The sequence below is a fragment of the Suricata suricatta genome, chromosome 16 (genome assembly GCF_006229205.1).
Source record: "Suricata suricatta isolate VVHF042 chromosome 16, meerkat_22Aug2017_6uvM2_HiC, whole genome shotgun sequence".
Lineage (NCBI taxonomy): Eukaryota > Metazoa > Chordata > Mammalia > Carnivora > Herpestidae > Suricata > Suricata suricatta.
Window position 1 is genome coordinate 44,186,661 of NC_043715.1, and position 23,891 is coordinate 44,210,551.

Genomic DNA, 23,891 nt, shown 5'->3' on the forward strand with positions numbered 1-23,891 from the left:
AGGTCCGTGTACATTAATGTACATGCATTTGGAACACTTTATATATTCTATTGTCTGTTGTTGGTGTCTATCTTCATTTTCATGTAATCTGAAAGTATGCCATATGTGATATCAGTTTGGGATCTTTATAATGTCTTTTATGGCCTACTTTTTGAGAATTTTTATGAGTGTTCCATGTACGTTTGAAAAAATGTACTTTTCTAGTTAAAAACAAAAATAAAATGTAGATGTATATCAACCAAATTACTTATGTTATCACAATATAGCTTTATACTTACCTTTCTTCTATTTGATCTGTTTCTCAAAGATATGTTACTTACTGTGATTGTGGGTTCCTCAAAATTTCCCTGTTTTACCAGCTTTTGCTGTGTACATTTCAGAGCTACATTGTTAGATAGATGTTATCAGTGTTGTATGCTTTTGGTAGTTGTACCTTATTAAAATATCAAACATCTCTATTAATACTGTTTGCTTTCAAATTTTTATAACCTAATACTATCAGCACACCTATTTCCTTCTTGATAATATGCCCTTGTAAATGATTCTTAAATTCATTTCCTTTTTAAATGTTTACTGTGAGGTTTTCACATGAATACTAAAGAAATGAGAACATTATAATGAACTTCATGTGCCTATCAGCTGCTTTCATCATTTACCAACATACTGTTATTTTTGTTTTATCCTTTTACCCCTCCTCAGTCAAGTTTCTTAAGCTAACATCTTGCTAGTTAGTATTTCCACATAAAAGATACGTCTTTTTGTTAACATAATCACATTACCAACAAAATTAACAGTAATCCTTAGGCTTCTGGTGAAAATGTGTGTGCACTAACAGACTTCCACAGATTTCTCCTTAAACCAGTCTTTGGGAGAACAAAGACCAGCAGGTGAGAGCACAGTCCAACCCTCTAACTGGCCCAATTTCTAAGCTAAAGCCCAGAGAGGGACATAAATAGCCAGAAGGTACCCAGCATGCTCACATCAGAGCCTCAAAACGCTCTTCCCACCCCTGTGACCGCGTTCCGTAGGTCCCAGAACCTCCTACCACGCTCAGCACTTCCGGGAAGAGGCGATATTTAGCTGGGTTTTAGAGAACGTTTAGGAGTTTGCCAGGAGAAAGGACTTGTGTCTTTACGACCCCCCCCCCGCCCCCCACTCATAAGCAACCCCTGGACGTTAGGCTCCATTTACATACTAAGGACGTTGTTATTACTTAGATTTTAATGTACAAAGAAACAAAACAAAAATGACAGTTTTCCTTAGGTGCTTTTTGTCACACGTTGACTATATTAAGATTTTACTATTATAATTTTTGTAATTGGTGCCTACGAACGGAAACTAGTGAGGATGCAAGCTCCATTTCCCCCACCAGCCCTTCGGACGGTGCCGTCTTGCCCGGGGGGCATCCCTGCGGAGAGAACTAGACCACACCGACCAGCACCTCATACCCCCAGGGGTCCCCCCCCCCCAAAGGCTAACCTACCCCTCCAGCAGCGGACTGCCCATTCTGACATCTCTTTTGCCGGCGGTGTCGCCCGGGAACGGGCTCCACGTGGTCCCCGAGGGCGTCTCCAAAAGGCAGACGGTGCTGTCCTCCCTTCCCCCCTCGGCCGCGGATGATTTCTCCCCGGATTCAGCCGTAGCGTGGAGGACGTCGGCCCTCGGGCCTTAGTGATTTGGTGCTTTTCCCTCCCTGGCTCCCCTCATCCCCGGGGGGTTCTCCCGGCAGGTAATTAACTCTCAGCCGAGCGGCGTATCCCGAAAGGCAAACAGGCTTTTCTAAATACAACACAGCCCCAGCCACGGGAGCGCACACCTCCTTGCTCCCAGGAGGCTACCGCGACCGGCGCCTCGGCTCCGCGAAAGCCCGCGGGAGGCCCCTTCCTCCGCCGCCCGGAGTGGACGCGCCTGCAAGATGGCGGCTCGCACTCGGAGCCACTGTCGGGCGGGGCCGTGTACTCGGCCCGACAGCGTCTCCTACGGAAACCGCGCCGCGCCGGCTATTGGCAAATGCGGCTTTCAAGGTAACGGAGCCTGAGCGACAGCGACCGTCGGGGAGCGGAGGTGCCGGAGGTCAAGCCGGAAGCGGAAGCGGTCCTCGGAGGCTTTTTCGCCGCTGGTGTCTGGAGCTTCGCCGCAGTTCATTTCCGAGAGGTCTCTGAGGGAGAACCCCCAATACCGTGGTGAGGGATTCGGGGACCGGGGATGAGTGTGCCGTCCGTAGAGTGAGTGAGTGTGGTCTCTGGGTCTGTGGCGTCCGTTGAGATGAGTGTGGGATGTCTTGGCTCAGCGATGGGAGTTTGTGGTCAGTGACCGAGCTGGGGGCTCAGTCCTGGGAGGTCGGGGAGGTCTGTGGTGAGCTCGCTTCTAAACATTCAGAAGCTGTGGTGTGTAGCATTCTATTGTTCAAATCTAAGTATACTGTTTTTTCCTTTAATTTTAGTTATTTTTTTTTTCCCGATCATGAGTTACTTAAGAGTGCATTCTCTAGTTCAGTGCCTCTGGGTAAAACTTGATTTTAAAAATTGCGTTACGGTCTAGTTCATGGTCCGTTTGCAGAAGTGTCACATCTGTGTGTGTTCCCTATTGTGTTGTTTCATAGTCTCAAGTTTGTCTTGTTTCCTTAATTACAGAGAAAGGTAACCTCGCGGGACAGGTGATACGTCCACTTGTCCTTTCTGCTGTCAGCTTCTGCTCTGTATACTTGAAACTATTGTTAGCTTTGGTTGTTTATTGATAATAATAGATATGACCAAATAACTCAAAACACACAATAACAATTCAGGCTCTTACCGGTAATTTATAAAAGGCGTCATTTCCCCAATTTCCAGCACTGGATTTTTTAAAAATAAGTTTTTACTATCCTAAGGAGAAATTACATATAATTGCTTTAATGCATTTTCTTATTAGTAAAATTGGCATCTTATTGGTTACTCACCATTTAAGCTTCCTTTCTGTGAATTTTCAAATCCTCTCTGTTCCGTTTTTTCCCCCCAGGGCTTTTTCCCCCTCATATTGATTGCTAGATTTTTTTTAAATTTAGAAATAACCTCTTTTCATAGTTTAAAAAAAATGTGGATTTTTTTCATTTTTTAAAGTTCACATATTTTTTAAATGCTTATTTATTTTTGAGAGAGCGCGCGTGCGCATGCGCTTGAGGAGGGGCGGGGCAGAGAGAACCGGGACAGAGGATCCGAGGCGGGCTCTGTGCTGACAGCGGCGAGCCCGAGGCTGGGCTCAAACTCACAAACCGTGAGATCATGACCTGAGCCGAAGTCAGATGCTCAACCGACTGAGCCACCCAGGCGCCCCTTCATTTTTATTTTTAAAGTATGTTTTAACATGTAATTAGGAAATACCATCTAACCAAAAATATCTGTTGTTTTCTTTTACAGCATCTGGGTTTTCTCACATGTGAACTAAAAGATTCCTCCCACCCCACACAATTCGATACAAACATATACTATTAAAATTTATTTCAGTATTTTTTTAATACAAATACTTACGTGTTTAGTTCTGCTGGAATTCAGTCTAATATATAGTGTGTGATGGAGACCTACTTTGTTGTTTCTAGGTGGATGGTCTATTATATCAGTGTCATTTACACAATGAATGTGCTGTGCGCACTCAGTTAAGTGCTGTTTTCGCTACATGCATAAGTCAATATTGTGTGAGCTCTTGTTATCTCTTTTGATTATTGTTTTTATATTTAAGTTTTAATATCTAAAAGAGAATGGTAATTGCTTATATTTATTGTATGCTTCTTGTGTGCCAGGGAGATGTTGAATACTTTACGAGCATCATCTCATTTAATTCTTATAACTTTATTTATTTTTAATTGATTTTTAAAAAATTTGTAATGATTATTTATTTCAAGGGAGAGAGAAAGATAGAGCATGAGCTAGGGAGGGGCAGAGAGAGGGAGGGAGACACAGAATCCGAAGCAGGCTCCAGGCTCTGAGCTGTCAGCACAGAGCCCGACATGGGGCTCAAACTCACGAACTGTGAGATCATGACCTGAGCCAAAGTCTGATGCTCCGCTGACTGAGTTGCCCTGACAACCCTAATTTTTATAACTTTAAGAAAAAGTTTATTTATTTTGAGAAAGAGAGCGAGTAGGGGAGGGGGAAAGAGAGAGAGAGGGACAGAGAATCCCAAGCAGGCTGTATGTTGTGGGTGCAGAGCCTGACACTGAGCTGATTTCACCAACCATGAGATAATAACCAGAGCTGAAGTCAAGTGTCGAACGCTTAACTAACTGAGCCACCTCGGCACCCTTAATTTTTATAACTCTTGAAATAGGTACTTTCATCCTCATTTTTGAAATTAAAACGGAATTAACCTGTTCATATTCTCATAGCTGAAAGTTAGCAGAGCTGCAGCTCAAATCTTATGGAAAATTACTCCGTATCTTACTGACCAGTACTCATCACGGGTTTTGTTGGACTCTATGTTCTCCACAGCACTAGTTCTCAAAGTGCGGTCCCTGGACCAGCAACATCAACACGACCTGGGCACTACTTCAAAGTGCAAATTCTTGGGCCCTGCTATGGTCTGAATGTTTGTGCCCCCCCCCAAATTTATATGTTGAAATCCAGAAATACTATATTAGGAGGTGAGATCTTTGGGAACTGATTAGCTTCTGAAGGTGGACTGCTCGTAAATGGGATTAGTGCTGTTATAAAATAAATCCCACACAGAAGGTGCTGGCTATGAACCTTTAGTGAGGTCTCTCACTAAGATGTGACCATACTGTCATCCTGATCTTGGACTTTCCAGCCTCCAGAATCGTGATCAGTAAATATCTGTTGTTTATAGGGTCCCCATTCTGTGGTATTTTATTATAGCCGCCTGACTGGACTAAGAAGGCTGCCACCCGAGGCCTATTGAATCAGAAACTGGGAACGAGATGGAGGGTTTTTCCTGTATTTTAATAAGTCCTCGAAGTGTTTTGAATCCACTTTCAATTTTGAGAGCCTCTCTTCTGTGTGTCTAGTTCAGAGAACTTCACCTTGGTGCCTTGGTGTTTGCAGGAAATGTTTATGTGATGAATATTGAGTATGTGACCATGTGGACATTGTCATTCTAGGTTTCTTGTTGTCTCTGGGGAGCCCTGGGTTAGATCTTCTGCATACTCCAGCCTGCCTCCCCCCAGCAACTCTGCTTGGATTTACAGATGTCTGCCAAGCTTTAGGCTCCTGAGAGAATAAACTTTGAGACCTACCATGACGATGTCAGCTAATCAGACCTCTTCCCAGAAATCCCTGATCCTGGTTCCAGAGGACCATGACAGTTCATATGAGGTGAGGAGGAAGAATCTCGGGGAGAAGGAATTCATCCTGGGAGTAGATCCCTCTGATACGTCACCAGTGACGGACGGGCCACAGGAAGCAGCCAGACTCTCTTACTGCCCTAAAGCAAATCTTGATCTTTCTGCCAAGAATGGGTTACACATGGGTATTGTCTCCACACCTAGAGGCCAACTATGTAATAGTGGAGAGGTGAAATGTCAAAAACTGTCTTTTATTTTGTCCTCATGTTATATTGGCCTTTTGGCTGAGGATAAGCTTCCTGATTAGAAATCATTTTGGGGTCAAAGTTGAAACTATTTATATATTTCTTCTTAAACGGCTTCTCCCCACCTAAATATTTCTCCATTCTCTTTGTGAAATTTATTTTTTAGATGTTGGTTCTTTGTTGATCAGTTTTATGAGCTACTTCCAAAAACTTTTAATCCTAGCAGATAAAAAATATGAAACTATATTTCTATAGTTTGCTATAATATTGATTTTATTCTCTAACCAAGAGCATTAAGTTAGAAATAGGAAGTAAAAGACTTTTGCACGGCATTAGGAATAGACTGAATATCACTGAACTATACATTTTAAAATGATAAATTTTATTATGTATATTTTACCACAATTTTAAAAAAGTAAAAGGCTAGCAAAAGAAACCCTCATATGTGAAAATTTTCAACATTTTTTTCTATATAAATATATTCTTTAAAGGAAAAATCATAGTCTTAGAAAATTCTTTGAGTTGAATCTCAGTTAAATAAAGAACAATATTTTAAAGTTTGTGGTGAAGCTAAACTATAGATAGAGAGGAAAAGTATAGATATAAATTCCTTTTTTAAGGAATCCTTCAAGTTTGGGGGGAAAAAAGACCTAAGGTATGAGTAACACTTAAAACTGAAGAAGTTGGAAAAAGAACTCAATAAATATAAAGTAACAATGAGTACTGGACAAAAGATAAGGGAAGAAATTAGTCACATGGAGAACAAAACTAGTTGATGAAGATGTCTGACAGAAGTATCAGTGGCTTCCACACGCTGATGATCAAGAACAGAGAGTAAAGATACACTTTATGTAACAAAACAGCAGAGACAGTTAATGCTTTATCAAAACCGTAAAAAAAAGTTTAAAACAATTGTGAATGAATATTATACAAAATCATATAAACAAAAGGAATATAGCTTTACAAAAAATAAATGTCAAATTTGGTGAATACAAATGGTTCAGAAGCTCTTCAAGAAATTAAAATGTTTATCAAACACAGGCAAAAATTGTGGTAAACTTCATATGGATTTACACTTGACCTATATGCCAAAGTTTAGATAAAGATGGTATCTAAAATTACTTCCAGCCTTGTTTGTAGTATTTGTGTTATTTAGTTTACTGTGTTAAACTTGATGCCCAAACCAGTCAAGGACAGGAAAAAACCTGGAAATTATGAACATAGATTCAGAAGTCAAATGTATTAATTAACTGAATACAAGAATACATGAAAACAGTAGCCAAATAGGCCTTATCATAGGGACACGTGAGGCAGACACTACTTTCTCATTTGGAAGTCAACTCCAAATCGAAGAAAATTGTAAAATATCTTAGAAATATTTAGAAAATATTTAGAAAAATAATTTGTCTAATGCAAACAAATTTAAAAATCTAAATGAAATGAATGATTTTCTAGGAACATAATAAAATTTCTACCAAATTTTTAATTACTGGTTACCACATTTTCACTTTTAGGTATTAAGATATTTAGTTAAGTAATTCTATGTTTAATAAAATTAGGATTGCAGCTTTGGAGAGATTTATTTGAACTGATTTTATTCTGCTTCTTGGAATGTTAAGTTTTGTGTAAAGTGTGTGTATGTGTGTGTACATTTTATGTTTAACACTTCTGAATGTTAGGCGCCTGAAAAGACTGTTTCAAGATACAGAATTTGCTTACCAGTTAGCTCTCTTATGTAGTTATGAGGTTTTTACTTTATCTGTTGGAATGGAAACATACTAAGTTCCCACCATAAATATATTTCTGTCTATATTTATCTGTAGTTTCTGTGAATGAATTTTGATGCTCTGAAATTTGGTGCAGTGACATTCGAAATTAATTTTGGATTATGTCCTTGTTATATTTCATATTTTCCTCCTATGTTTAATATTTCAGCCCTGATTGCAGGCTCTTGTTTCTTTCCAGATATATCTTTTGCTCATCCTTTTACTGTTCTCAGAGTCCTTGTGAACTTTTTTTGTATAGCATTTGGAAAAGATATATTTTATGTACACTTTTGGTAAAGATACTCTTTCACGTTAGACCCTATATTCTTGCTTTTTTTTTTGTCCCTTCCAGTAATTTGGAAGGTTTGGTTTCTTTTTTGTATGGTTGGTTCTTTTAGTGTGATCTTTGACATGTTAACTTCTTGAATTAAATCTTGTCTCTTTAGGGATGCCTGGGTGGCTCAGTAGGTTAAGCATCCGACTTTGGCTCAGGTCGTGATCTCACGGTTTGTGGATTCGAGCCCCGCATTGGGCTCTGTGCTGACAGCTCAGAGCCTGGAGCCTGTCTTTGGATTCTGTGTCTCCCCCTCTCTCTGACCCCCCCTGCTCATTCTGTCTCTCTCTCACTCTCTCAAAAATAAATAAAATATTTTAAAAAATATTTTCTCTTTAGACAATATCTAATAAATTTATACTGTGAAAAGTGATAAAAGTTCTGTTTCAACTTTAAGTATTCTTTTGTTAGATGTTTTTATTAAACTATATGTTTTTTCTATTTTCCTCTAAAAGTTTCATATTGCTTACTTGTCCTAATCGTATCCTTGTTGCTTTTTGTGTTTTCACATGGTGTTTTATTGCTTTCAGAGAGACCTCCATTTTTGTGTTGCTTTTTCTTTTTCACTTCTTTACAGAGTGCTGCCAATTTATTTTTCAAAAATTTGAATAACAATTTGCTTTAGCCTGATTTTCCATTATTTCTTCCTTGGACTCTTAGATTCCTATTTATGTTAGGTAGGTTTTTGTTTTAGTGAATTCCTTGAAATCATGGTGAATGTGTTTTCTTCTGTCATGTGACAATTTATTTCTAGCATGTTCTTTTTAATTTCTTCTTTTTTTTCTCTCATTCTTTTTACTTATAGTATCTTTGTACATCAGGAGATGTTTATTATTATCTTTGAATGAGGAGATTTTTTCCTGGACAAACTGTTTATAAGAAGCTCATTTGGTAAGGAGTCAAAGCTACTAATATGACATCTTCTTCATTCCCCATTAAATTCTGATGACGTTGGGTTTGGGGGCTGGGGTTTTGGTGTATGTAGGGTATGACTATGCCAGTATGTGAAAGAGAGAAATTGGAGCACATGTATTTTTTGCAAATATATAGGGAACATTTTCAAAGAAATAACAGTGTCTTAAGCCCCATAAACAACACATCATAAAGAAGCAGACTATAATCTGTGAACACAATTAAATGAAGAAATAAAAAGATAGCTTTCAAATACCGTAATTTTGGTCATTAAAAGCCACGAATATCGCAGATGTACTTTCCAAAGAGAGAGAGCTACTTTCTCTTTCCTCTATGCTCATTCCCTCCCCTGAATCAGGTGGCCTGCTCTGTACATAAAACTCCCGAATCTTCATCTTCAACTAGCTCTCTATTCAGCATACTTAGTATGCACCCTTATATATGTCTTATTACCTAAATTTCAATACATACAAAATTTAAATCATTATTTCTTGTCTTCTTCCTTAACCTCCTCCCCTAATCCTTAAGTCCATCTGTGACACCAAAATCTACAGTTGGATGGAACTAATAACTGATAATTATTTGAGTCCCTTTTTCTCACCTATCAATTTTGTCTCTTTCATATTATTTCCTTCTATGGCTTTACTACTCCAGCCTTAAGTTAAGTAAGAAATTCATATTCTCGCACATGAATTATACAGTGGGTTTTATGACTTATTTTCCACTCTTGTCTATTCCAAAATGTTCTAAGAATACACTTTCTTTAAGTTTTTATTTATTTTGAAACTATTATAGATCCTCAAAGGACATTGTGAAACAGTACAGTGGTGGTATGTGATTCTTTTTTTTTCATTACTGGTTGTAATTTGTTAATTTTTTTGAGGATGTTTGTATCTAAGTTCATGAGAGATAGTGATCTGTAGTTTTCTTTTTTGTACTGTCTGTCTAATTTTGATATCAGTGTAATGCTGGCCCCACAAAATTAGTTGGGAAGGATTCTCTTTTGTTTTCTGGATAAGACTGTAAAAGTAAGGCTAACTCTTCTTTAAATATTTAGTTGAATTCTCTAATAAAGCATTCTGGGCCTGGAGATTTCTTTTATTTAGGAGCTTTAAATTAAAAATTTAATTTAATGGTTATAGGATCATCATCTTTTCTGTTCCATAAGAGTTGAGTTTTGTTAGTTTGTGGTTTTTGAAGAAGTGATACATTTCTTCTAAGTTTTTGGATTTATTAGCATTGAGTTTTTGTATTCTCTATATTTCCCTTTACACTTGATCTTAGCCAAGAGGCTGAGAAGTGATTTGTAGATGCCTTTAAATGGCAGCTGGATCTGTAGTATTTTTCCTCTTTGTTTTTTTAAGATTTCATTTATTTTGAGAGAGAAAGAGAGCGTTCATGCAAGTGGGGGAGGGGGAGGGAGAGAGGGAGAAAGAGCATCCCAAACAGGCTCCAAGCTGACAGCATGGAGCCCAACTTGAGGCTCTATTTCACAAACTGCAAGATCGTGACCTGAGCTGAAATCAAGAGTCAGATCCTTAATTGACTGAGTCACCCAGGTGCCCCAATACTACTTATTTCATTACTGACATTGGTGATTTGTATCTTGTTTTTATCTTTGCCAGTCTGTTGACTAACCCCTCAGTCAACAAAGCTTATCAATCTTATTAATTTTTTTCAAATACTTGCATTGTGTTTTATTGATTTTTTTCCTGTGTTTTAAAATTTTTTGTTTTTAATTTTATTGATGCCTGCTCTTTATTATTTTCTTTCTTCTTGCTTTGAGTCTATTTTGCTCTTCTTTTTGTAGTTTCTTAAGGTAGGAATTCAGATTACTGATTTAACAATTTTCCCCTTTCCTTTTTTTTTATTTGATACATGCTTGACATAAAACATATTAGTTTCAGGTATATAACCTAATATGATGTTCGTATATGTTGTGAAATGATCACCACAGTAAGTGTAGTTAACTTTCGTTACTGCACATAGTTACAGTTTTGTCTCTGTGTGTGATGAAAACTTTTAAGATTTACTCTTAGCAGCTTGCAGTGTACATTACAGTATTACTAACTGTGTCACCATGCTGTAACATTATAGCCCCATGACATATTATATCTTATAACTGAAAGTTTACCTTTCGACTGCCTTCACCCATTTTGCCCACTACCCTTTCCTCATCATCTGGTAACTACCAATCTGTTCTATGTATCTGTGACTTTAGGTTTTTTGTTTTGAGAGTCACATATAAATGAGATCATATGGTAATTGTTCTTCTCTTTCTGACTTCTCTCTCTTAGCTTAGTATCCTCAAGGCCCATCCATGCTGTTGCAAATGGCAAGACTCCTTTTGTTATGGCCAAATAATGTCCCATTGTACATATATAAAACCACATTTTTTCTTTATCCATTCATCCACTGGTGGACACAGGTTGCTTCCATGTCTTGGCTATTATCAATAATGCTGTAGTAAACATGGAGGGGTGCATACATCTTTTTGAGTTTGTTTTCATTTCCTTTGGATAAATAACCAGATATGGAATTGCTGGATCGTATGATAGTTCTGGGTTTAATTTTTTGAGGAACCTCCATACTGTTTTCTATAGTGGTCGCACCAATTTGCATTTTTACCTACAGTGCACAAGGATTCCCTTTTCTCCACATTCTCATCAGTACTTGTTATTTCTTATTTTTTGTTTCGTTTTTTTGATAATAGTCATTCTAACGGGTGTAAGGATCTCATTGTGGTTTTGATATGCATTTCCCTGATGATTAGTGATGTGAGCTCCTTTTGGCCTTCTATATGTCTTTGGAATAATGTCTATTCAAATCCTCTGCCCATTTTTAAAATTGGATTGTCTCTACTTTTCTAATGTAAACATTTAATGCTATAAACTTCCCCAGCACTGGTTTATCTGCATCCCACAGATTTTTATATATTTTCACTTTCTTTTGGTTCTGTGTATTTTTTAAATTTGTTTTGAGAATTTCTCTGTGATTTATAGGTTATTTAGAAATGTGTTACTTCATTTCCAAATATTTTGTGGCTTTCTATATAGCTTTTGTTACTATTTTGTAGTGTAATTCCTTTGCAGATTTTTTTTTGTCTTTGTTATTGTTAGTTTGATTCCATATGGTCAAAGATGCTATGTGTTATTTTAATTCTTTAAATTTGTTGACGTTTGTTTCACAGCGTAGGTTATGGTCTCTCTTGGTCATGGTTCTGTGGGTGTTTGAAAAGAATGTGTACTCCACTCTTGTTAGTTGGAATATTCTATAAATATTGATTAGCTCCTATTGTTTGTTTCTTATATATCATTGATTATTTTCTGTGTACTGTTTCTATAAACTGCAGAGTGTGGGTATTCAGGTCTCAATAATCCTTTTTTAAAACATTCGTAAGTTTAGGTAGAAATAGCCATTCCTTCAATTATGCATTTACAGATGAAATTTTTTTAATATGGAGGATCGTGGCTTTTTAAAAGTTTTTTTTAATGTTTATTTATCTTCGAGAGAGAGAGAGACAGAATGTGAGCAGGGGAGGGGCAGAGAGAGAGGGAGACACAGAATCTGAAGCAGGCTCCAGGCTCTGAGCTGTCAGCACAGAGCCTGATGCGGGGCTCGAACCCACTATCTGTGAGATCATGACATGAGCTGAAGGCAGACACTTAACCGACTCAGCAACCCAAGCACCCCTGGAGGATCATGTTTTTAAAAAACATTTTATTATGGGAAAAAAAAAAGTAGATGTATACAAAAGTCGAGAGAATACTATCAGGAACCCTTGTATTTCTTGTGCCTACCACCTAGCTTTATTAGTTATCAATATTCTGACATTTTAATTCCATCTAAAACCACCCTCCCCCTCCCTAAGCTGTTGGATTATTTTAAAGCAAATCCCAACATCATATCTTATCTGTAAATTCTTTGACATGTGTCTTTAAGAGATGAGAATTCTTTTTCTTCTTTTTGTTTAACATAACCACTAAGCCATTTTCATATCTAAAACAGCAATAATTCCTAGACATCATCTAATACCTGTATTGTTTGAGTTTTTTTAAGTTGTCATAAATATCTTTTTAATGTTGGTTTGTTTTAATGAAGGGCCAAACAAGGTCTATAAGTTGCATTTGGTTAATATGACTCTGAAGTTTCTTTTAATAAAAAAAAAAATCTTCCCTTCTATTATTTTTTCTGTTATAATTTATTTATTTTTTACAGTTTACTTATTTATTTTGATAGAGAGAGAGGGAGAAACAGAGAATCCCAAGCAGGCTTTGTGGTGTCAGTGCAGAGCCCAGTGTGGGGCTCGAGCCCATGAACTGCAATATGATCTGAGCCAAAATCAAGAGTTGGACACTTAACCAACTGAGCCACCGAAGTGCCCTTATAATTTGTGTTTTTGGAGAAATGGGTCATTTGCTGCCTTCTGAATTTAGCTGACATTTCAGTCTTAATATTGTTCAATATGTTTCTCTTACTTTCACTTTGTGAATTATTTGTTAGATCTAGAGGTTTAATGAGATTCAGGTTGGAGTTTTCTTTTTCTTTGTTAAGAATACTTGATGGTATAATGAAGTCAGTTACAATATCATGTCAGGAGGCACATTAGTATTTGGTTATCTCTTTTCTTGTGATATTAAAATATATCATTGAATGTAGATGTTATTAGCTGGCCCATCCATTGTAAACTTCTCTTCAGCCTTTCATCTGAAACAGCTAAGCAACTATTAATGATTACTGAATAAATTTATTATTTCATTAGGAATTACAAAATTATAATATTCTAATTCTATCCTGACTTCTTCATTTATTTGCTAGAATTGTTCTCTAAAAAACTTTCCTTCATCATTTAATTGGTTAGTTATCCTGCAATAGGGATCTTCTATGGAAAAAATTCACATTAATCTGATTACCTTAATTACCTTTACTAAAAGTAAAAAAAAAAAAAAAAGTCCTTGTTTTATGATCAGGCTGTTTTTTCCATAACCACTTTTTGCAGACTTCTCTCCATTATATAGAGCTATGTGTATTTCCCAAACTCCTTGTGTATTTTCCTATCTCCTTGCCTTTGCTTCTGTCTTCTCTGGGAAGGGATCTCCCTTACCCCTCATTCTGTATTACACTTATCTTTCACCTTAAATTCAACTAATAAAAATTTACTGCCCCATGTCAAATATACTTTTTCCTTTCTTGGGTCCTCACTGTGTTCCACATAAGAGATTTTACTTTTTGACACTTTCGTGAACTTGTGTCTATTTTTTCCCTTCTTTTAAATCTTAGGTCTTTTAAGTTGCTAGAAGATTAGGAACATAAATAATACATTTCTTTGTTCTCAGGACTAGCGTAATGGCTGGTCCTAAATTGCTCAGAAACTGTATCACTGTATCATCTGAGAGAGAGCCTATTTCTATCTTCAGTTTTGAAAAACAAGTAATTGACTGACTGTAGTATAGAACAAACAGCAGAAATTCTTTATTGGATTTCTTTCTCCCACAAAATGGTTGTGTAAACCTAGATATTTAACATGCACCCTGAATTAAATGCCATTTTTTTAAAAGTTCCTGTATTACACAGGTATATGCATTTATCAGAACTTCAAATGTTCATTGTGGATTTGTAGATTTCATTGTGAGAAAATTTTACCTTAAGAAAGGTAAGTAGTGTACTCTAGTTAATGATTTGCATTCGAACATATTTAGGATGAAATAATACTGACTTCTACACTTTACTCTGAACTGCATAAAAATAAGATGGATTGATGATAAAAGGGCAGATAAATGTATGATAAAACAAATAGAGCAAAATGTTAATGATAGATCCTAAGTGGTTAGGAAACAGGTTTTAACTCTGTAAATTCTTTTAAATTTTCTGTATGTTCAAAATTTTCCATAATAAAATGTTAGGGAGATGGGAGGTGGGTTTTTCAAAAGAGGAAGTGAATTAATAACAACAAAACTCACATTACATACTCCTAGTCTCTCCATCCTCCAAACTATTTACATTGAACAGGAATGTGCTCTTAACAGGGATCGGTGTCCTTCAGGGATGTGGCTGTAGATTTCAGCAGAGAGGAGTGGCAGCATCTAGACGTTGCTCAGAGAAACTTGTACCGGGATGTGATGCTGGAGACCTACAGTCACCTGCTTTCAGTGGGTAAGCACAGTTACTCGGATCCACACTGAGTGTTTCTGTTCTCCGTTGCTGAATGCTGTGGGACATCTGAAGTATGTCATGTTTTTGACCTTGATTTGTCTAGGGTTCTTTATCCCCTTAGGCATTCTGAATAAAACTCTGTTCTCAGAAATACATGGTTATGTTCCTGAAAAACAAAACTTCATTGAACAAGACTATTGCTTGAATTTTGAAACACAATTAGCTGGATCTGGTCCTTTATCATTTCTCATAAACAGGGTATGATGTTCCCCAACCAGAAGTTTTCATGTTGGAGCAAGGAAAGGAGCCATGGGTATTGAAGGGTGAGAGCCCACATCAGAGCTGTCCAGGTGAGTGAGAGTGACCCAGACAGAAGGGAGAGGGGGGACCAGATCTCAGCTGTCTTGAAAAAGACTGGCATCTTTTATATGTGATCAAGGGAACTCTTCTGAAAGGCTGTAATTTTTTTTTTTTTCCCTACTGCTTGAGGACCCTTGCCATTGGCCTCTCAAATAACTAAATGCTTTCATCATTTCTAAACATCTCCTTCTTTGGCTTTTTGAAGTCTGGATTACATGTCAATCTGCCTCATTAAGGATTTTTTTTTCTTTCTGTCTTCCCCATTGTCCATGATTCTTTATGCCTTCAGGCATTCACGGATCTGCTTTCTTTCAAACTTAATATGTCACACTCCCATTCCTGGCAGTCCTCTATCATTTCTTTTTTTCTACTATGGGATGATGCTTCAGAATATTATCAACAACCAGGCTCTCTTCCTATTTTCTCCATAAGCACTGACATAAGATTTCTTATTTCCCTATTCCTCATGCTTTTCACCTAACTAATGACTTGGGGGTAATTGTCACTTAACCTTTAGAAGTACTTTTCTGATGTTTCCTTCCAATATTGGTTGATGTCATACTAACTGGGGTCTCTCTGCCTCATTGCCTGATTTTTGTGATTGCTTTATTTCTGTACTTCACATGATGAAGTTTGAGTTTAACTGTGGTCTTCATTCAGGACACACTGTCGTTAACAGTCTGGGTAAAGATTCTCTATGACATTAGTTGGCCCTTATCTGCAGTTTCACTTTCTTTGGTTTTGGTTACCCATAGTCAACCATTGTCTGAAAATATTAAATGAAAAATTCCAGAAATAAACAATTCATGTTTTAAATTGTGTGCCTTTCTGAGTAGCATTGTGAAATCCTGTGCTATCCCACTCCATCCTGCCCAGGAGTTGAATCATTCCTTTGTCTGGCATATCCTCACTGTATATACTACCTGTTCACTAGTCACTTAGTAGCTATTTTGGTTATCAGATTGACTATCATGATATTGCAGTGCTTCTGTAACCCTTATTTACTTAACAGTGGCTCCAGAGCACAAAAGTAGTGATGGTGGCAGTTGAGGTATGCCAAAGAGAAACCATAAAGAGCTTCCTTTAAGTGAAAAGCTAAAATATTCTTCACTGAATAAAAAAATATATCAGGTTTGGTACTATCTGAGGATTCAGACATCCACTGAGTGTCTTGGAACATGTCTCCTTCAGATAAGGGAAGGGACTTCTATATTTTATTTATTTCTATTTCTTTCGTTTCCCTACACCTATCTCACTTCTTACCATAGGCAATTGTTTTATGTGATGGAAACATTTTTTAATTCATGCATATTCTTTTAAAATTTAAAGTGACTTGGAGTATGTATTATTATATAAATGTTACTGTGCTAAGTATCCTGGGTTTTGCCTTTTCCCACTTCTGTCCATGGTGGATTATGTTCATAAAGGTTATTTCTTCTAACCATTTGATTGTATCCCAGAATGTTTCCTAACACCACTGTTACCAGCATCCTCCTCAAATGAGTTACCCTCACCCTTTTCCCTGTATTCACCTTGGATGATCCATATGTCCCTCCCCTCTAACCTCTGCTAGCTGTTCTTTCAGCTAAAACATCATTCTCCTTTGTGAAGGAGAGTTTCGATTGCAAACTTCACAGCAGAGAATTCATGAAAATGCTACTTTTCTACATTGAGAAGGAAGGTGATGCTACAAGTGATATTTTGTTGTATTTCATTCTAGAAGAATTATGGCAGATTGGTGACCAGACAGAAAGCTATCAGCAAAGAGAAAACAAATCTTTAAGAGATGTTGCTTTTGTCAAGAAAATACTGATTACAAAGAAAGATTATGACTATAAGGACATTAGAAAAATAATCCATGTGAGCCAAAGCATTCTTTCCCCCAAAAGAGCCCATCAAGGTGATTCCTTTGGAAATGCTTTGAAGGATAATTTAGATTTACACAGTTATTATAGAAACAGTGCATCAAAGAACATGAATAAGATTACTGAATATGGTAAAATTTCTTTCTCTACTGACCCTGAGTGTTCTCCAACAGGGGAGAAGTTATGGGACCATAATCAATGTGGAAAAATCCTCAGCTATAAACAATCACCCTCTCAAAATCAGAAAATTCATACTGGGGAAAAATCTTATGGATGCGCTGAATTTGGAAAGATCTTCACCCAGAAGTCACAGCTCAGGGTACATCTGAAAGTTCATACAGGAGAAAAGCTCTATGTGTGCATCGACTGTGGGAAGGCTTTTGTAAAGAAGCCAGAATTCATTACACATCAGAGAACCCATACTAGAGAGAAGCCATATAAGTGCAGTGAATGTGGAAAAGCTTTTTTCCAAGTATCTTCTCTCTTAAGGCATCAGAGAATTCATACTGGAGAAAAACTTTATGAATGCAGTGAATGTGGAAAAGGCTTCTCTTATAACTCCGATCTCAGTATACACCAGAAAATTCATACTGGAGAGAGACACCATGAATGCAGTGATTGTGGCAAAGCATTTACACAAAAGTCTACACTCAAGATGCATCAGAAGATTCACACAGGCGAGAGATCCTATATATGTATTGAATGTGGACAGGCCTTCATCCAGAAGACACACTTGATTGCACACCGAAGAATTCATACTGGAGAAAAACCATATGAATGCAATAACTGTGGGAAGTCCTTCATTTCTAAGTCACAGCTACAGGTACATCAAAGAATTCACACAAGAATGAAACCCTTTATATATGCTGAATATGGAAAGATCTTCAACAATAGTTCCAACCTCATTACACATAAGAAGGTTCAAATTAGAGAGAAATCTTCCATATGTACTGAATGTGGTAAGGCCTTTACGTACAGGTCAGAACTGATTATACATCAGAGGATTCATACTGGGGAAAAACCTTATGAATGCAGTGATTGTGGAAAAGCCTTTACTCAGAAGTCAGCACTCACAGTGCATCAGAGAATTCATACAGGAGAAAAGTCTTACGTATGCATAAAATGTGGACTAGCCTTTATCCAGAAGGCTCACTTGATTGCACATCAAATAATTCATACTGGAGAGAAACCTTATAAATGTGGTCACTGTGGGAAATCCTTTACCTCCAAATCACAGCTCCATGTACATAAACGAATTCACACAGGAGAGAAACCTTATATGTGCGCTAAATGTGGGAAGGCATTCACTAACAGGTCAAACCTCATTACACATCAGAAAACTCATACAGGAGAGAAATCCTATCTATGTCCTAAATGTGGAAAGGCCTTTACACAAAGGTCAGACTTGATCACACACCAGAGAATTCATACTGGAGAGAAACCTTATGAATGTGGTACTTGTGGAAAAGCCTTTACCCAAAAGTCACACCTCAATATACACCAGAAAATTCATACTGGAGAAAGACAGTATGAATGCCATGAATGTGGGAAAGCCTTCAACCAGAAATCAATACTCATTGTGCATCAGAAAATTCATACAGGAGAGAAACCTTATGTATGTGGTGAGTGTGGTAGAGCTTTCATCCGGAAATCAAACTTCATCACACATCAGAGAATTCATACTGGAGAGAAACCTTATGAATGCAGTGATTGTGGGAAATCCTTCACCTCCAAATCTCAGCTCCTGGTGCATCAACCAATTCACACAGGAGAAAAACCTTATGTGTGTGCTGTGTGTGGGAAAGCCTTTAGTGGCAGGTCAAATCTCAGTAAACACCAGAAAACCCATACTGGAGAAAAGCCCTATATCTGTTCTGAATGTGGAAAGACCTTCAGACAGAAGTCAGAGTTGATCATACATCATAGAATCCACACTGGAGAAAAACCTTATGAATGCAGTGACTGTGGCAAATCTTTCACTAAGAAATCACAACTCCAAGTGCATCAGCGAATTCACACAGGAGAAAAGCCTTATGTTTGTGCTGAGTGTGGGAAGGCTTTCACAGACAGGTCGAATTTGAATAAACATCAGACAACACACACTGGAGACAAACCCTATAAGTGTGTAGTCTGTGGGAAAGGCTTCGTCCAGAAGTCTGTGCTCAATGTCCATCAGAGTATTCATACTTGAGAAGGACAGTGTGAGAAAACCTTAGTAAGATCAGGTCTGATTGTATATCATTGAATTTGTTAACAGAAAAATATGCATATTATCATAAGTACAAATACTGCATCAAAGTGTCACACATCACTGTACAGAAGAGGACCCTGAATGAAGAGGGCCTTTCCCACATTATCACCACCTTCATTAAACCTTGAGGCATTCATACTGGGAAAATTGATAGATTAGAAGAAGGCTTCTTGTGAAAAATATGATGGAACACTGTTAACAGCTTCTGCATAGGAGAGGTTATATTAAGTTGTGTTAATGATAATCCTGTTTACTGTAGAATAGGTAGAGTGTCAACAGGTTGAATGGTAGAGCAACATAATCTATATGATAGTGACAGACGTTAAGTTCTGTAAGATGTTTGCTGCAGAACACATTGTCTAAAAGAGTTTTGGGTGTTTTCTCTTTCTTCTGTTAAATCTAACATGGTTGTGTGTATCCAGTCCCCCACTGAGTGTTTCCATCAAGAAAGAGATAACTTAGTGGAAAAGTTCTTTAGGTATACAGACATAAACCTTAGAATGTATGTTGACCCATTATCCTCTAGCATCATGACTTGTAACCCTCGCCCCTTAACATCTACCACTAAAGTGTATTTGACCTTCATGAGTCCCTAGCACATTATCTTTGGACACTCACATAATTGCATTAGTGCTAAACATTAATTTCGGCTGACTGCCATTTTCTCATTTAGCTCCGAACATAGTGTTTTGTGAACCTCCGCTATCCGCAAGAAAGCTTCTGAAGTAAGAATTTTCAGGTCATTTTGGTCAACTTTTCATCACCATCTCCCTTTTGTTGTCATAGTTCTTTCCAGTTCATGTGCCTGCCTTAATGACCTGACTTTTATAATAACAAATGAGAAACTCATATTAAAACAAACCTCAGCATTTGTTTATGTCTTCTCTGTGTCCATCTTTATACCATGGCTTCCACAAACACTTTCTCCCCATTTGCCTCAAACATATCAGTTCAGGTACTGCCTCAGGGCCTTTGCATCTACAGCACCCTCTTTGAAGAACAAGATTCCTCATATCTGTGTGATTAACTCCTTCGTATCTTCCAACAGCACCTCTTCATAGAGGCTTTCCCTGTGTTTTCCTACCTGGTTTAAAATTTCAACTCTCCCCTCCATCCTTTATCCTTGTTCGTAGCACTTATTGCCATGATCCCCTGCATATTTTACTTGTCTATGGGTCTTATGCTAGTTTTTCCCTGTTTTGCTCACCGCTGCGAACCTTGACCCGTGCCTGACAACGGGTATCCCATGAATGCACACCAGAATGTTGACCCTGCTTATCACAACTTTTCTTTGATCTTTTCTATATTGCAGCATACAGTGCTGCAATGGGAAGAACCAACTTGCCTAAAACACCATGCTTTTTCAGCTCCAGTTTTTACCTGGGCTCTGCCTCCTTCCTGGTCCCAAGGCTAAAACATTATCATAAATTTTTTGGCCTGATGCCAGCCAATTTCAAGAAGGGAAAACTGAGGTGGAGCACATCCCACAGAGATGCTTGGTGTTAAGGATCTCCTGCATGATTGTGTGGTTCACAGCTTCAAATTCATTGCAGAAGAGCCTGCTCACTTTGCGTCAGCATGCACAATCGTACCCCACCCCAGACCCTCACCTGCAGACCCACTACTCATGTGTTGACAGGCCCAAAGCTAATAGTATGAAGGGGCTGAGAGCAAACAGGGCAGACCTTCCTGGAAGTTAGGTGTCTGACCCTAGACTGGCAGCAGTGGTCTCTCAAATGCAGGCAGAGGGTCTGACTGAACACTCAGCTGTTGGGCAGCCAAGTTGGAAATAGTAGAATGGTTCCTCCAGGTCAGTCCACTGGTAACAACTGGGAATGGGAAGTAGTGGGGTTGTGCAAGGTGCTGTTGCCTTTGTGAACAATAGCATGGCGGTTCAGGATGGGGACAGAACCTTGTCAGGGGGCAATGCTGGAAATTCCCCTGAACCCCCTCACCCAAATTTGACATCCCATCACTCTACTTTAGATCACTGTCTGACCTATCATTAGCTCTCTTCATCTCACCCTTTCACAGTATCTGATTTTCCACCATAGCTTTTTCCTATCTTAGAACAGTGTATGGTGGATGACCCACTGTTAACCCCCTTTACTTCATCCAGTACTGTATCCAGGGCTTCACTAAATGTCTTGCAGCCTACCATTATGCTTCAATTTAGGACTGTTTGCTGGCCCCCTCAAGAGTGTCTGAAGACCCCCATCTTACCCTACTATAACACAGTATCTATACACCCATTATCCCTCTTTCACTCAGTACTGTGTTTATCACCTCTCTTTAATTCCAGGAAATAGTGTCTGTAGATCTCATTACCTCTTCCACAAACCTCCATCATGAAGTCTGTTACTTCACTTGTGACAAAACCTAGTAACTTCCATACTCCCCATTTGTTTCACTTTTCACGTAAGTAGTAACTGATGACCACTTTCTACAATCTTCAGAATAGAAAGCTGTGATATACCTCACCTAATCCAATTATTAATAATATCTTCTAATACTTTCACTACATTCCTAGTAGGATGGTTTGTGATCACCTCCATTACTTGTCCATTGCAACAATGGTGACTATCTCCTGTTTCCCCATCTAGCAGTGTTTGTAACTATTCTCAGCCCAGCATGTGGTGATCTCCTCAGTACCTTCTCTGAACACTGGTAAGTGCCATTAACCTGCCTCCCTCCCCACAAGTAAGGGCAATGACTGATAAGGCACCCTAAACTCCATATTACACATCTGCATTTTAAAGCCTCCACTATCCCGCTCTGTAGTACCTACATGTCCATTATCCCATTAAGAGTATCTGTGAGCCCTCCATTAAATCCCGGTAGTGTTTGCTTTTCCCTGTTGGTCTCCACTGACATTATGCTGATTCCCCATCGTCCATATTGCTTCATGAGGCTGCTGTATGGCTACTGCCAAGTTCTCCAGCATTACTTTTCCACATCCCCACTGTTTACATGGACAGGAAACCTGGAAGAGGGAGAAGGGATGAGGATGAGGTCCTTGCCTCATACACCCCTCTGGGGAATCAGTGACCCAGAGTGGGCTGGGGAGGTTCTGAGGGGCCCAGGCTGAGATTCCCATTACAACCAGAAAAGAGAAGGCTGTGGATGTGGATTCAAATCCTGGTGCCAGCACTGATCTGCTGAGGGATTCTGGGCCAGTTCAGCAAACTTTCCCCCTGGGCCTCAGTTGACCTGTAAAATGGAATTATGGAGAATGAAGTAATTTAACCAAGGCTGAATAAGGGAACAGGGCTAGTGGAGACCAATGAGGGTATCCTGTTGTGATTAATAACATTACTGTTTGTAAATGGACACAAGCATTTGACCAACATGTGTATGGCTGTGCCCAAACCTCACAGTGGGAAACATTTTTGTGTCAATTAATTTCACTTATTTCTCTATATATATTATGATATTATGAGATAATTTTTAAGTCAGATTTATTGAGGTATTATGTAGAATAGTGTTCATCCTTTTTAGTGTAGAATTCTGGGGTTTTGGCAAATGACAATCATGCAATCAATACCACAAGACAGAGAACATTTTGTTCACTCCCCAAAATTCCTTTCTATCCCTTTTTAGGCAATCTCCCTACTTCCAGCCTCTTGCAGTCACTAATTTGATCTGTTTCTTGTCCCTATAGTTTTGCCTTTTCCCACAGTTTTATAGAAACATATGTGTATCTGTATATACATATGTATGCATCCTTTTGAGTCTGACATCTTTCATTTTGTGATGTATTTGAGATTCATCCACATGGTTGTATGAAACAGATAAAAATAAGGTGATGAAAAGATGCTCAACATCATTAGGAAAATGCAAATTGACCTTGATGAGTTACTACTATACACTTAGGATGGCTTAAAATAATTTTTTCTTAAAATAGTACCAAAAGTCGTCAAGGATGCAGAACAGTGGACACTTATGTGTTACTGTTGGGAAGATAAAATGATATGTCCACGCGAACAAAAATTTGGCAGGTTCTTATAAAATTAACCATATACTGTCACCCAGCCAGCAATCCCACTCCTCAGTATTTAACCTAGAGAAATGAAAAATTATGTATCAACTCAAATGCTGACAGAAACTATATTCACTTGCCAAAAGATTGGGAACAACTCAAATGCAGTGGGTGAATAATTCAGTAAATTGTAGGACGTCTATACAATGAGATACTACTTACACAGAGAAAGGAGTGATTTATTGACACAAGCTACAATATGGATGAATCTCAAAAAAGTGTTATGTTTTACCATGATAATTTAAATTATATTTGATAAAAGATTATTAGATATTAGATTCTAAATATCTATAAATAGGTTTGTATAATTTTATATGTGCATATTACTACATATTATAGTAATGTATATTTACAATATATAGCAGATTATATTTATTGTATATTAAAATGTTTATTTATATAACATGTATGATTATTGACTTATGTAAGCTTTATATCAGACTTTCACACAACACTTCAGTTATTTATATCTTTATGTGTTTACATTTAATGTTTATAGTGTAAAGTTACAGCTATAATAAAAGGGGGTATGCGGTCTGGAGAGCCTGCAGTTGTAGCTGGTCAGCATTTTTACTATTTGTCAGCAGCTCACCTTTGGCTGCTCTTGACACCAAGGAAGCTTATTCCACTTTGGGCCTTTGCTCAGCTGTGTTCTCTGAGAGCACTCTGCTTCCCAATGCCCATGCTGCAGCTT

General features: G+C 38.0%; 2 protein-coding genes across 7 annotated transcripts in view; one reads left to right on the top strand and one right to left on the bottom strand.

The window, feature by feature from the left end:
- LOC115281026 (zinc finger protein 383) overlaps positions 1 to 2,127 on the bottom strand; it is a 67,377-nt gene extending 65,250 nt beyond the window's left edge. Inside the window, exon 1 of the mRNA XM_029926271.1 lies at positions 1,484 to 2,127. The gene's annotated coding sequence lies outside the window, so the exon portion shown is untranslated. The remainder of the gene's footprint in view (positions 1 to 1,483) is intronic.
- Positions 1,565 to 20,031, top strand: LOC115281010 (zinc finger protein 585A). 6 transcript variants are annotated; one of them, XM_029926198.1, is made up of 5 exons: positions 1,565 to 1,729; positions 5,177 to 5,303; positions 14,556 to 14,682; positions 14,940 to 15,032; positions 16,763 to 20,031. In XM_029926198.1, the coding sequence occupies exons 2-5, from the start codon at positions 5,226 to 5,228 to the stop codon at positions 19,096 to 19,098; spliced, it is 2,634 nt and encodes an 877-aa protein (XP_029782058.1). In that variant the 5' UTR covers positions 1,565 to 1,729; positions 5,177 to 5,225; the 3' UTR covers positions 19,099 to 20,031. The 6 variants fall into 6 exon arrangements, with proteins under 6 accessions (XP_029782058.1, XP_029782055.1, XP_029782057.1 ...); XM_029926195.1 differs by lacking the exon at positions 1,565 to 1,729 and adding an exon at positions 1,786 to 2,183; XM_029926197.1 differs by lacking the exon at positions 1,565 to 1,729 and adding an exon at positions 1,786 to 2,154.
- Positions 20,032 to 23,891: the final 3,860 nt, after the last annotated feature.